At 46.0% G+C, this 12133-nt stretch overlaps 2 protein-coding genes across 15 annotated transcripts in view; one reads left to right on the plus strand and one right to left on the minus strand.

The window, feature by feature from the left end:
* Positions 1–12133, minus strand: part of LOC106994417 (uncharacterized) — a 216520-nt gene that overhangs the window by 169033 nt on the left and 35354 nt on the right. The window contains exon 1 of one of the 2 annotated variants that reach the window (XR_013408328.1): positions 889–3202. Coding sequence is in view for 1 of the 2 variants with exons in the window: in XM_077975203.1 (XP_077831329.1) it covers positions 1242–1841 (600 nt within the window). In the remaining variant the exon portion in view is untranslated. Of the gene's footprint in view, positions 1–338; positions 4062–12133 lie in introns of those variants that run through there. The other variant, XM_077975203.1, reaches the window with a different exon arrangement.
* PTPRM (protein tyrosine phosphatase receptor type M) overlaps positions 358–12133 on the plus strand; it is an 829686-nt gene continuing 817910 nt past the window's right edge. For 12 of the 13 annotated variants that reach the window (XM_077975162.1, XM_077975163.1, XM_077975160.1 and 9 more), the window contains exon 1: positions 358–965. Coding sequence is in view for 9 of the 13 variants with exons in the window: in XM_015121553.3 (XP_014977039.3) it covers positions 893–965 (73 nt within the window). In the remaining 4 variants the exon portion in view is untranslated. Of the gene's footprint in view, positions 966–1383; positions 1513–12133 lie in introns of those variants that run through there. The other variant, XM_077975161.1, reaches the window with a different exon arrangement.

The raw sequence follows: 12133 nt of genomic DNA on the forward strand, positions 1-12133 counted from the left end.
GGCTCGGCCCGCTGGGTCGCAGGCCGCTGGTCCCGCCCGGCCGCGCTCACAAACTACTCGCGGCTCGTGACCCGGGACAAACTTCTGGCGGCGGCACAGCCCCTTCCACAGTCACCCTCCCCAGAGCCAGCCACCAAAATAGAAGACGCGGCCGGGGCGAGGAGGTGGGCGGGGGGAGCCTGGTGGCCGCTCCTCCCCGCGCGGCTGACGCCCGCTTCGGCGGCGGCAGTGGCGGTGGCCGCGGGGCCGCCCCCAGCAGAGCTCCCGGAGGCGCTCGGGCGCGGGCCGGCGGGGCGCGGGCGCTCACGCCCTCTAGCGGGCCGCGGCGGTGCCGGGCGGCCGTGACGTGAGCGCTCCCTTCAGCCGGCCTGCGGGGCACCGCCAGTCAGTCGGGGAGCAAGAGCCCCGCGCGCAGCCGGCGCGGGCTCGGTCATCGGCGCGCCGCCGCCCGGGGCTGGGCTCTGGGCTGCCTGTGGAGAGGCAGCGGGCGGGACGCGCGCTGCCACGGCCACGGCCACCGCCACCGCCACGGCCACGGCCGGCAGCTCGGGTCCCGGGTCCCGGGCAGGGGAAGGCGAGAGGCGGCGAGCTCAGCCACCGGAACCGAGGGAAGATTTTGGCTCCGCGGGCTCGCCCTCAGCTCCCTCTGACAGCGGCGCCAGACGCCGAGTGGGTCCAGGGACAGGGGAGGAGGACCCAGGACCCTGTGCCCGCGCCCCTGGAGCCGCTGGAGTTCGGACTTCTGCAACTGTTGGCACCTTGGGGGCTTGGCTCAGTGCTCTGCTGTTTACCCTTCCCTCCTCGCTGCCTCGGAACCAAAGCTCCCGGCCCCCACCGCCCTCGTGCGCCCACCCACCGCCGCCGGGGAGCGGCCCGGCGCGCACTCACCACCATGAGGAGACTTGGGACTTGCCTGGCGACTTTGGCCGGACTTTTGCTAACTGCGGCGGGCGAGACCTTCTCAGGTAAGCGGGACCGCCTCTGCCGTTCCCGAGACGCGCGGGCCGGCGCGGGACGCCGGCAGCTCCCTGGTGGTAGAGCGCTAAGGCTGGCGTCGGGGCCGGGCGGGAGGCGCGGCGGGCCGGACACGGCTTCTGCCTGTGAGCCGGGCGCTGGGCGAGGGGCCGTGGGGCTGGCAGGCGCCCAGTCCTCGGGCGGGCGGAGCGGACGAACCCCGAGGGCAAGCTCCCCAGCCGGGACTCCCAGCTCGGCTTCCGTCCTCCCGCGGCCTGGGCTAGTGCTCAAGGTTGGGCGGCTGCCACTATGAGTCCCTGGCCGGCTGCAAAAGGAACAGCAGAAAACTTTGCTTGAAGTTCCCAGTTGCAGCCACCGGGCCGCCTGGCGTAGGCGCTGCGCGGTCTCCGCCGACCCCGAGCAGCGGCCGGGCCCAGGCCGCCGGTGTTCGGCTGCGCCCGCAGCGAAAGCCGGGACCTGGCGGCCGCTTGGGCGGCGGCGATCTCCCGGTGTCCTGCCCTCCCTGTCGCCCCCTGCCCGGCGCGGTTGGCGACCCTGGTAGGTCCCCGCGGTCGCGCAGCGTCTGCGGAGAAGCCGGGGGAGTTCCTTGCCGGTCCCAGCGGGAGGGCTCGGCGGCCGCGGAGGGAGCGGGCAGGTCCCCAGGCCCTGGTAGCCACGGCCCTGCGCCCCGCTGGGCTCCCCCTCCCCACCCTCGGCCCCCTAGCGGAGCGCGCGGCCAGCGGCAACTTGTTCACCCAGCCCGGCTGCTCGGGGGTCCCAGGTGGGAAGGAGAGGCACTGGCGGTGTGCGAGCAAGCGTGTGAGTGTGCGCGCGTGTGTGCCTGCACGCGCACGCGGGGGCGTTCTAAGCCCAGGGGAGCCCCTCATGGAGAGGATCTGTGGATCGGAGTCGGGGGTCCGGCGTGGGGCCGAATCCGGCACGCTGTCACAGGGGTTTACAACCTCCAGGATCACCTTTATTACCTGGATGACACAGGTGGATGGACGGCAAATGCTGGCCCATTTGCACACCTTTCTAGTGTTTATTAGATTAGTTTCATTAAGGTCCACATGCAGTGGGGGCGGTGGGCTTCCTTTTTCTTTTAATTAAAAAAACCTGCTCCTTTGTCTTAAACTTGGTTTTTGCAAAATAGGTCTCAGCGTTTGGGAACAAGTGAGTTGAATGAGTAAGTTGGGCTTTTTAAGAATTAGATGAAGGGGACTTTCATGAACAGTAAAGAGCATATTTTAAGCAGTAAAAACCTTTGGTCCTCTGGTGCGTGGAAACCTTTTTATTTTCTTGGAGTCCAGGACCATTGGCTGCTGGAGCTCTGGACTCACAGGCACATTAGTTGTGTCTTGTGTGTTGCTGATCTGCAGGACCCTTGATCACAGTTGGCCTCAGAGAAGGAGTGGAACTTGTAGGTTTTGAAACCCAAACCATCACCTTCAATACAGAAATATCCTTTCTCCAAGTTTTGTGTTTCCCTAACTGCCTGGTAATTGCACGTGCTCCAGAGGATTGAACACAGTGATGCACTGTCGTCCGATTATAAAACGGATGCAGAATTTGGTCTGCGTTCTTATTAGTGAATAATAGAGTAGCACTCGCCAATTTGAGAGCCTGGTAACTCATTAATATTAGAAGCGAAGTATGAGAGCCCTAGTGATGGTTTTCTCTTTATTAAAATCCATAACTCCCTGCTTGGGATTTGTTTAAAGTTAAGCTGTGTCAAATATCATTTGGATGGATTTTTAAATTGCGTGCAAGGGGGTGGAAACAAATATTTATATTGCTTATTTAAACCATGGTTTCCTCATCACCAAAAAGGATTTCAGCCTCAGTTGTACTGACCCATGTCCTTGTTAAGGCTGATGTAAATGATCAGTCAAGCCAAAATAGACTTCTACTAAAATTTAGCCTGATTTTTCATTTGGAAGAAATATATCTATTTGTTTGAGTTATCATACCATAAAGTGAAATGTGTTTTCTTATCTAGAAAGCCAGAGTTATCCTGGCATGTTCGTGGGTAAAGGGCAGCATCCAAGCCATGCCTCAGAAACGTTGAACTTTAAAAAATGTGAAATTGGATTAGCTGGGTGTGGTGGCGTGTGCCTGTGGTCCCAGCTGCTCTAGAGGCAGAGGCAGGAGAATCGCTTGAGTCCAGAAGTTCGAGGTTGCAGTGAGCTATGATGGCACCACTGCACCTCAGCCTGGGTGACAGAGTGAGAATCCATCTCAAAAAAAAAAAAAAAGTGAAAAGTGAAGTTGGCAAATTTCATATGTGCAAGGATCAGCTATGTTTCATTCACTTCATTATTTTTTTTCTCTCCATATTGCATTTAGGTAGTACAGGTGTGACTCAGGGTTTTGTTTTTTGTTTTTGTATGTTGAGAAAGTTAATTCTGAATGCCAGGAGTGGCATTGACACATTTCTTTTATATGTTTCTTCCAGAAACTGTAGTAATTGGCTGCTTTTCACTTGACATGGGAACAAATTTTAGAGATAGAAGAGCTAGATTGTAAGCTCCTTGAGGGCAAAGCCAATTTTCATTTTCTTCTGGCTTTCTCATAAGACATTTCTCATAGATTCTTAGATGTCACAGGCATTACTATTTGTTGAATAAATCACTAATGGGAATCCTGATCATTTGCACATGTTCAAATTGTGTGTGAATAGACCGATATATAATAAAATGGAGGGAGAGAAGTGATTGTTAAAAGTTAGACTTGGCTTGCCTTTTCCACACTGGATTCTTTTTAGACCAATGGACTAATCGTGAGGGTTTATAAATACATAATCAGTCAAGGGTTTTTGTATAACTCAGATATCATGTACACAAGGCACTCTGCCGTTTGCCTTCTGCAGTGCTCTCCTGTCCTCTTTTGGAATGAGTTTGGAATTGTTAAGACTGTTAATTAACCACTTCTGGAGGTGGACTACATGTGATTTGGATACCAGACATCAGAAATAGAATGCTAAACTTACTGGAAAAGTATTAGGATCTTGGTCTGTGATGACGTTGCTTACTATAATTATGTATTTCATTACAAAATTATGTTTTTGTTTTTGTTTTGTTTTGTTTTTTTTGAGATGGAGTCTTGCTCTGTAGCCAGGCTGGAGTACAGTGGCATGATCTCGGCCCACTGCAACCTCCGCCTCCTGGGTTCAAGCGATTCTCCTGCCTCAGCCTCCTGAGTAGCTGGGACTACAGGTGCGCACAACCATCACCGTCAGCTAGTTTTTGTATTTTTAGTAGAGGTGGTTTTTCACCATGTTGGCCAGGATGGTTTCAATCTCTTGACCTTGTGATCCACCCGCCTTGGCCTCCCAAAGTGCTGGGATTACAGGCGTGAGCCACCATGCCAGGGCTAAAAAATTGTTTTTTATCGTTACAGTTTCTAATTTGTTAGGCAAAATAATGGAGGTTCACTTTATATCTTCTAGGCCTTTAGTGTTCACTAAAAATAACTGGTAAGACGGTATATAAGTAAGATATGAGAAAGAAAGTTAAATCATTTTACTTTTGTTGGAAATTCTCTTTTGCATGGTGAGAAGCCAACGAGTTGGCAAGTTATTCCTCTTTGACCCAATTTCTTAAAAGCCAAGTTGCAACATATATTATATAATACAATGAAGTATTTAGTTCTACCTTATAATGGTTTTGATGTGTTAAGTTCTGCTAAGCAAGCTTTGGTTTGCAGAAATAGAAATACAGACTTAGCTCTTTGTTTCAGCTACAGTAGTATTTGAACTATATTAAACGTTAACATAACCTTGTGAATTTGGGACTCCTGTGGATAAATTAATTTTTTAAAATAATATTTTAAGGATGTTTGTAGGAAAACTGCTGAAATCTGAATAAAGCCTGTAATTTAGTTAGTAGTGTGGTACCAATGTTAATTTCTTAGCTTTGGTAATTCTGCTCTGTATATGTAAGATGTTAACATCGGGGGAAGCTGGGTGAAGGGAGTACTTGTACGCTTTGTATTGTTTTTGCAAGTCTTCTGTAAATCTGAATTTTTTTTAAAATACAGAATTTTAAAGTACCCTTTGCAAAGAGTGGTAATATATTTGTTTAGCAGTTAAGTTTTTTTCTTTTTCAGATAACTATAATCATAGCAGTTTACATTTTCAAGGTGCTTTCGCTAGATTGAAAATTGATAATGAAGAAAATACTTCAAATTTAAATCAGTGAGCATGAAAGAAATATGCTAAGAAATTACTATAACATTCTTAGTGTTCTGTATATGTAAAGAATTGCTTGAGCATAATAAATTGTTCCGATCTAGAAAATTATAGGTTTTAGTCGCTCATGTTTTCAAAGGGTTATTTTTAAAGATTTTAAGAAAATAATCTATTGACATATAGTGATATATGGATAAGTGTGTATATAATTTGGGTAATGTGAAATGAATTTTCTTTAATGAGCAAGCAATTTGAATTATGTCTTCAGATTATATAAATTCTTTATAAATGAAGCATAGCCTAGCCTTTAGATTTGGTAAAAGTTGGTTTCAGAATTTAAGTAATTCTGTAACAATTCTAGAAAAGTCAATAGCTTTATTTAAATTTTTCATAATTCTCTAAGGATTGTAATATATTCTAGGAATTGTGAGGCTGTATATAGTAGAGGAACTATGTGTTAGATTAACTATTGTTTTCTTTCAATTTTTGTTTTAGATTTCATTAAGTTTTCTAGAATGAGCATGTATTATCTGAATATCCCAAGGCTTAGTTTTCATTTAGGGAATAAGGCATTTTAATGAGTTTTATGCTTTTCAACAGTGAAACATTTTTCTTAGGGGTTATGTCCACCATGCATTTTACTTTAATTCTGAGATTCTTCTCTTTGAAAACCAACTTTCCTACAGTCTCACTTTTTAGTGTGCTTACTATCTTTATGAATATAACATGCATGTTAATAGGCTTATTTTGTAAGTGAGGGAAGGTTTAATTATTAATGTCTTTCTAACTCACAAATTAAACATTCTAAAGAGGTACAAAATAATGTCAATCTTGCATTATGAGAGGATGTTGCTTTTTTGCTTCCTAAAATACTGCGGTGGTTTTCAGTTTAGTCATCAGAAAGCCTGAGTTTACACTGTAGCTCTGAAAAACCCAGCAGAGAAAAATAAGTTGAGCTGCCTTGGGTGGGGAGGAGGAAAGATTTAGTCACCAAGCTTCCTAGTCTGTAGTGCCCCCATCATTGGTGAGGCGGCTGGCAAGGCCAGGGTGTAATTAAGGGGCTGGGAGTATGTGAGAGAAAAAGACAAAAACAGAATGAGAAGAGAAGTGTTGTGTACTCAGGTGTGGGATGTGACAGGCTCCAGAGATCCTAGCAAGGGAGGGTCACTCCCCTTGTGCCCTCTTAGCTATAAAGGAGAAACACATGGAAAGTTGAAGGAGGGCCATGAAGAGTGGCAGTTGTGCAGGTAGATCACAGTAACATCCTGCCTCAGTGATGCTAGGTGGCTCTGGGGAGGGCCTGGGAAACTGCACCAGTGTTGATGGTGAGCTAGGTTTAAATCTGTGCTTCTCAAAACCTGCCGTCCACGAGGAGCATCTGGAGTCCTCCTTTCAAAGGCTGCTTCCTGGGGCCCAGCTGTGGTGATTCTGATGTCCACGACGGAGGTCCCCCAGCATCCCTGGGTGGTCAGGGTTTGTAAGAAAATTCGGCCACACTTGAAGAAATGTTGTCCTGAAAGAGGAGTTTTTTTTTTGTTTGTTTGTTTGTTTGTTTTTTTGAGACGAACTTTTGCTCTTGCACCCCAGGATAGAGTGCAATGGTGTGATCTCGGCTCACTGCAACCTCTGCCTCACTGGGTCAAGCAATTGATTCTCCTGCCTCACCCTCCCAAGTAGCTGGGATTACAGGCGCTTGCCGCCACATCTGGCTAATTTTTGTATTTTTAGTAGAGACGGGGTTTCATCATGTTGGCCAGGATGGTCTTGAACTCCTGACTTCAGATGATCCGCCCGCCTCCGCCTCCCAAAGTGCTGGGATTACAGGTGTGAGCCACTGCGCCCTGAAAGAGGAGTTCTTAAAGTGCTGTCATTGAGCCATGTGCATCAGCATTACAGTGAAAGTTGTTAGACTTGGAACCCTCTGATCCTGAATCTGCAACCCTGGAGATGAGGCCCATCAATCTGTGTTAGAACAAGCCCCCCATGGGATTCTGATGCGACCTGAAGTTGGAGAACCCTTGTTCTAAAAGAACTGAGATCTTCTGCCTGCCCTATCAACCTCCCTTGACGAGAGCTGAAAGAGAACTGGGGGTAAAAATATCACGTCCATTCATTTGCTGCTTAGCCTCTTGATTAATACAGCCAGTATAACCAACATGGTGATGCGATTGTGTTGTCTCCGGCCAGACACTGGGGAAGAGACTAAATCCAGCCAGTTGTAAAACTCAAATGAATAAAAAAGTTTCCTGTGTTTTTACTTACCACAATGTAACAATTAAATTTTGTTATAATGGTTAGCCATTGGAAATTTCCCTGGGTGGATACTTCATATAGGAGCTATTTGTTGGCTTGTTATGATAAGCATGCAGCCCAGTGTGCTTATTAGAATATTTAATAGTGCTTATTAATAATTCTTTTCGAAATATTTAATTCAGGTAAATATTTATTGAGCACTTACATTTGTATGGCCTCTTTGTGGATGGTAATGGGCAAAGATGAAGATATAGTTACCACACTTTGAAAAGTTATTCATTTATTAAAAGTTTCAAAATCTACTAAAATGGAAAGAAACAGGGACTTTCTCAGGAGAGAACGGGAAGTTAGTAGATGTAAGATTTGGAATTCTAATGTGGAAATGTGAAACTTTGCCTTTGGTAATAAACTCAACTTCCAAATGGAAAATAAAGGTTTTTCGGCCCGGCGCAGTGGCTCAGTCCTGTAATCCCAGCACTTTGGGAGGCCCAGGCTGGTGGATCATGAGGTCAGGAGACCAAGACCATCCTGACTAACATGGTGAAACCCCGTCTCTACTAAAAATACAAAAACAAAATTAGCCGGGCGAGGTGGCAGGTGCCTGTAGTCCAGTTACTCGGGAGGCTGAGGCGGGAGAATGGTGTGAACCCGGGAGGCGGAGCTTGCAGTGGGCAGAGATTGTGCCACTGCACTCCAGCCTGGGTGACAGAGCAAGACTCCGTCTCAAAAAAAAAAAGAAAAAAAAGGAAAAAAAAAAAGAAAATAAAGATTTTTCTTGGACATTTTTTTAAAGTACTGACAATGTGTATCCTAAAATTGAGCCTAATTTTTTTCTGAACCCCCAAAGACAACCATTGCCTCTCTGTCATTTAACACTCCAGGTAAATAAAAATAATCATGATGTCTTTTGACAGATTGATCCTGAACGCTTTGCAGCGGGCCTCTCTGAGACACAGCTGGAGAGTGCTTCCCTGCTGCCGCTTGCTCCTGCTGCGATCCCCAGCTCATCACTAGGTGTAGCTGCGTCCCTAAACCCACCTGCCTGAGCCCAGCAAGGCCCAGCCCCATCCACAGATGGCTTCCTGGACAGCTAAAGACAGGCACGAGAGCGGACTTTCATCCGCTTACTTGTGTATCTCTAACTCTTTACTGTAAAATTGAATTCTTTAGTGGAAATTGTAGTTCCGCTGCTACTTGTAGTGTAGTTTGTTGAAATTCAGCACTGATCCAGAGACAACTTTAGATTCACCTGCTACAGTCTTACTCATTTTTTTCTCCGCTGCGTCATATGTTGCTGCTAATCTGCATGTAGTGGTGAAACTGGAAGTAGTAGTATATATTTGCCAACTAAGTAAGCGTTCATGTTAACCTTTGGGGCCTTCTTGTAGTAGACCAGAAAAAGCAGTGGCGTGGATGGCTCTGGGTAGGTGTGTAACATCTTTAGGATATGGCTTGTCTGTACTTTTCTTACATCTGCAAGGAGTGACTTCTACAGCATTAAGGGTTTAGGTATGTAATTCAAGAAGTCATGAAAATCTGCCTGGAAATCTGATTCAGCCATTTTTCCTGCTTAAAACTCAGAAGACTAATGAGTCATCAAAACCATTATATGAAACACAAGTGTTTGGCTTTGGGTTAGAAGTCAGGGCAGGGTGGAGAATCTGATTGAAGAACGCAGTGTGGCTTCCTTTTGAAATTGGGGCTAGCAGGGGTTGGAAATGACCTTGCAAGCTAAAAGAGCAAGGATTGCAGGACATGCAGGAGAGATGAATGAGGAGGAGAGGAGTCAGAGACTTGTCAAGACTGATAAGGTTTTAGCATCTCCCTCTGAAGAAAAGGCCACTGTTTAACAGAATGATTTATTTCAACATGCACCAGCCAAAGCAGAAGCAAAGCATTTACTTTTTATGGGCTGCAAAGCATAAAAGCTTATAAAGCATCAGTTTTTCAGATGGGTGAATATTCATTTTAATCTCTCTTTCTATTCAATATGCAGAAAGCAGATTTATTGCATACAATGAGAAGAGTTTATATCAGTGTGGGTTGCTCTGGGAGTCTGAGGTGCTGTTACTTCTCCCTGGCTTCCAGCTATGGAATCAAAATGGGCTCGCAGGTAACGGGTAGGCTTTGACAGGGGGTGAGAAGGAATTGGACCACACCCTTTGTATAGTCTGTGTTTTTCTTTTTGTTTTATTTTTTTCTCAAGGAGTCTTGCTCTGTCATCCAGGCTGGAGTGCAGTGGCATGATCACTGATTATGGCTCAATGCAGCTTCGACTTCCTGGGCTCAAGCAGTCCTCCCACCTCAGCCTCCTGAGTAGCTGGGACCATAGGCACGAGCCACCATGCATAGCTAATTAAAGAAAAAAAACTGATAGAGACAGGGTCTTGGTACATTGTCCAGGCTGGTCTTAAACTCCTGGGCTCAAGCAGCCTTCCCAGGTCAGCCTCCCAAAGTGCTAGGTTTACAGATGTGAGTCACTGTGCCTGGCCCAGCCTGTTTTTGATGGATGCTATTTGTTCTCTCTTTTCAATTTGAGTAGCTTGAGGTACTTTACATCATGTAATAAGCACATGCTTAAAATGGGCTTAAAGTGGACTCAGTGTGATGTTCCATCTAGATATACAATTATAAGGTGGTTTAAAGCATTCCTTTTAAAATACTCATAATGTGTAAAACCAAATTACTTAACAATTTTAGCATGTAGTAGTCACTCAATAAGTATTTGTTGAATGAATTAAGAAACAATTTAAAGAAGCTCCCTTGGAGAAGAAAAAAATCAAATAACTTATACTTAAGGCTTTTTTTTTTTTTTTTTCCTGCTTCCTATCAAGTTTGACTTAGGTATCTCCAATAACCTTAACAATAGAACCAGGCTGTGTGTTTAGTGCCTGGTGCCATTAGTAATTTATAGGCGTATAGAGACCCAGTTGCTAAATTTAAAGGAAAAAGTGTTACCTTTTGTTAATTAAATATATAAAAGTAAGAGTGTAGTTTTATTGTGTATAATAAAAATGTATAAATCAGTTATTGCTATAAAGTAGCATTTTGAGATAATACTGATCACTAAAAAATGAAATTTACTATGTAGTAGATTAATCATGACTGTACTCTAGGGGGATTTGATTTAGTCACTGGTATATTAAAGGAACCATGCTTTCACCAGAAAGAAGATTCCATGACAGGGAATAATATATATTATCTCTGCTGCCTTTTATTTCTGATATAGAATGAAATGAATTATACCTACACAGAGCTCAGACTGCATCATGATAACATCAGGCTCATCTTCATTACAGCAGGCATGTTCTCATTCCTTTTTCATTCAGTGTAGCGTACTCTCAAGTGATAAAACTTAATAAAAAGAGGCTACTTTGACAACAACCTCATAAACTGTGTTTTCTACTTCCTCAACTTCTGAAGTCTTGAACACCAAATGTGGTGTAAAATTTCCACAGTGAGTTCAGGTCATTGGCTCCCATTGGCATTGTGTTCCTTGTGTGTGTGTGTGTGTGAGGGAGGTTCTCCCTCGTCTCTCTGTCAGTCATCATTTTCATCCCATATGTATGGCTTTGTAAAGAGCCTCTGCTCTTCTTTCTAACCTTGCTCAGTAGGCAGGGGCCCCTGTGAGACAGCTGGTTGAGAACCCTTGGTATGTTTGGAGTGCAGCATGCTTTGTCAGAGAGGGACAGGACACAGTGGGGGTCTGAGGCTGTGACATCAGCCATGGGGGTCCCTGAGCTGTGGAAAGAAGGGCTGTAGTAGCCTTCCTGATACAGGTAGTATCCAGCCCGATACAGGTTGGATCAGGTCTTCCTGGCATTGAGTTCTCCTTCTGCCTCTGAGTAGCCATGAGGCCTTGGGGGTGTTATTTCATTTTAAAATACCCTGCAGGATGATGATGATGATGATGATGATTTTTAGACAGGGTCTCACTCTTGTCACCCAGGCTGGAGTGCAAGTGGTATGATCGTAGCTCACTGCAGCCATGACCTCCTGGGCTCAAGCTATCCTCCCACCTCAGCCTCCTGGGTAGTTGGGAGCATAGGTGCATCACTATGCCTGGCTAATTAATTTTTTTATTTTTTGTTTTTGAAACGAAGTCTCGCTCTGTCACCCAGGCTGGAGTGCAGTGGCGCGATCTCGGCTCACTGCAAGCTCTGCCTCCCGGGTTCACGCCATTCTCCTGCCTCAGCCTCCTGAGTGGCTGGGACTACAGGTGCCCGCTACCACGCCTGGCTAATTTTTTGTATTTTTAATAGAGATGGGGTTTCACCGTGTTAGCCAGGATGGTCTCGATCTCCTGACCTCGTGATCCACCCGCCTTGGCCTCCCAAAGTGCTGGGATTACAAGTGTGAGCCACTGCACCCGGCCAATTTTTTTTTTTTTTTTTTTTTAAGAGACAGAGGTCTTGCTTTGTTGCCCTGGCTTGTCTCAAAACTCCTGGGTTCAAGTGATCCTCCCACCTGAGCCTCCCAAAGGGCTGGGATTACAGGTGTGAGCTGCTACGCCCAGCCTCCTTGCAGAATTATCGCAAAGACTAAATCAGAGAACCAATGCTGTGATATTAGGGGCCCCTGAGGTGATAGGGCTTCATGTGTAATTAGTGGTCAGGATAAGGCGGGTCCATCAGCCTGTTCCCCCATCCTCATGCAGATTACAGATTTAAGCATAGGAACCCTGTGCTTTCATAAGCGAAAAACGGTTAAATATTGGCAATTTCACATGATTCAGAC

Source organism: Macaca mulatta, chromosome 18 (genome assembly GCF_049350105.2).
Source record: "Macaca mulatta isolate MMU2019108-1 chromosome 18, T2T-MMU8v2.0, whole genome shotgun sequence".
Taxonomy (NCBI): Eukaryota; Metazoa; Chordata; class Mammalia; order Primates; family Cercopithecidae; genus Macaca; species Macaca mulatta.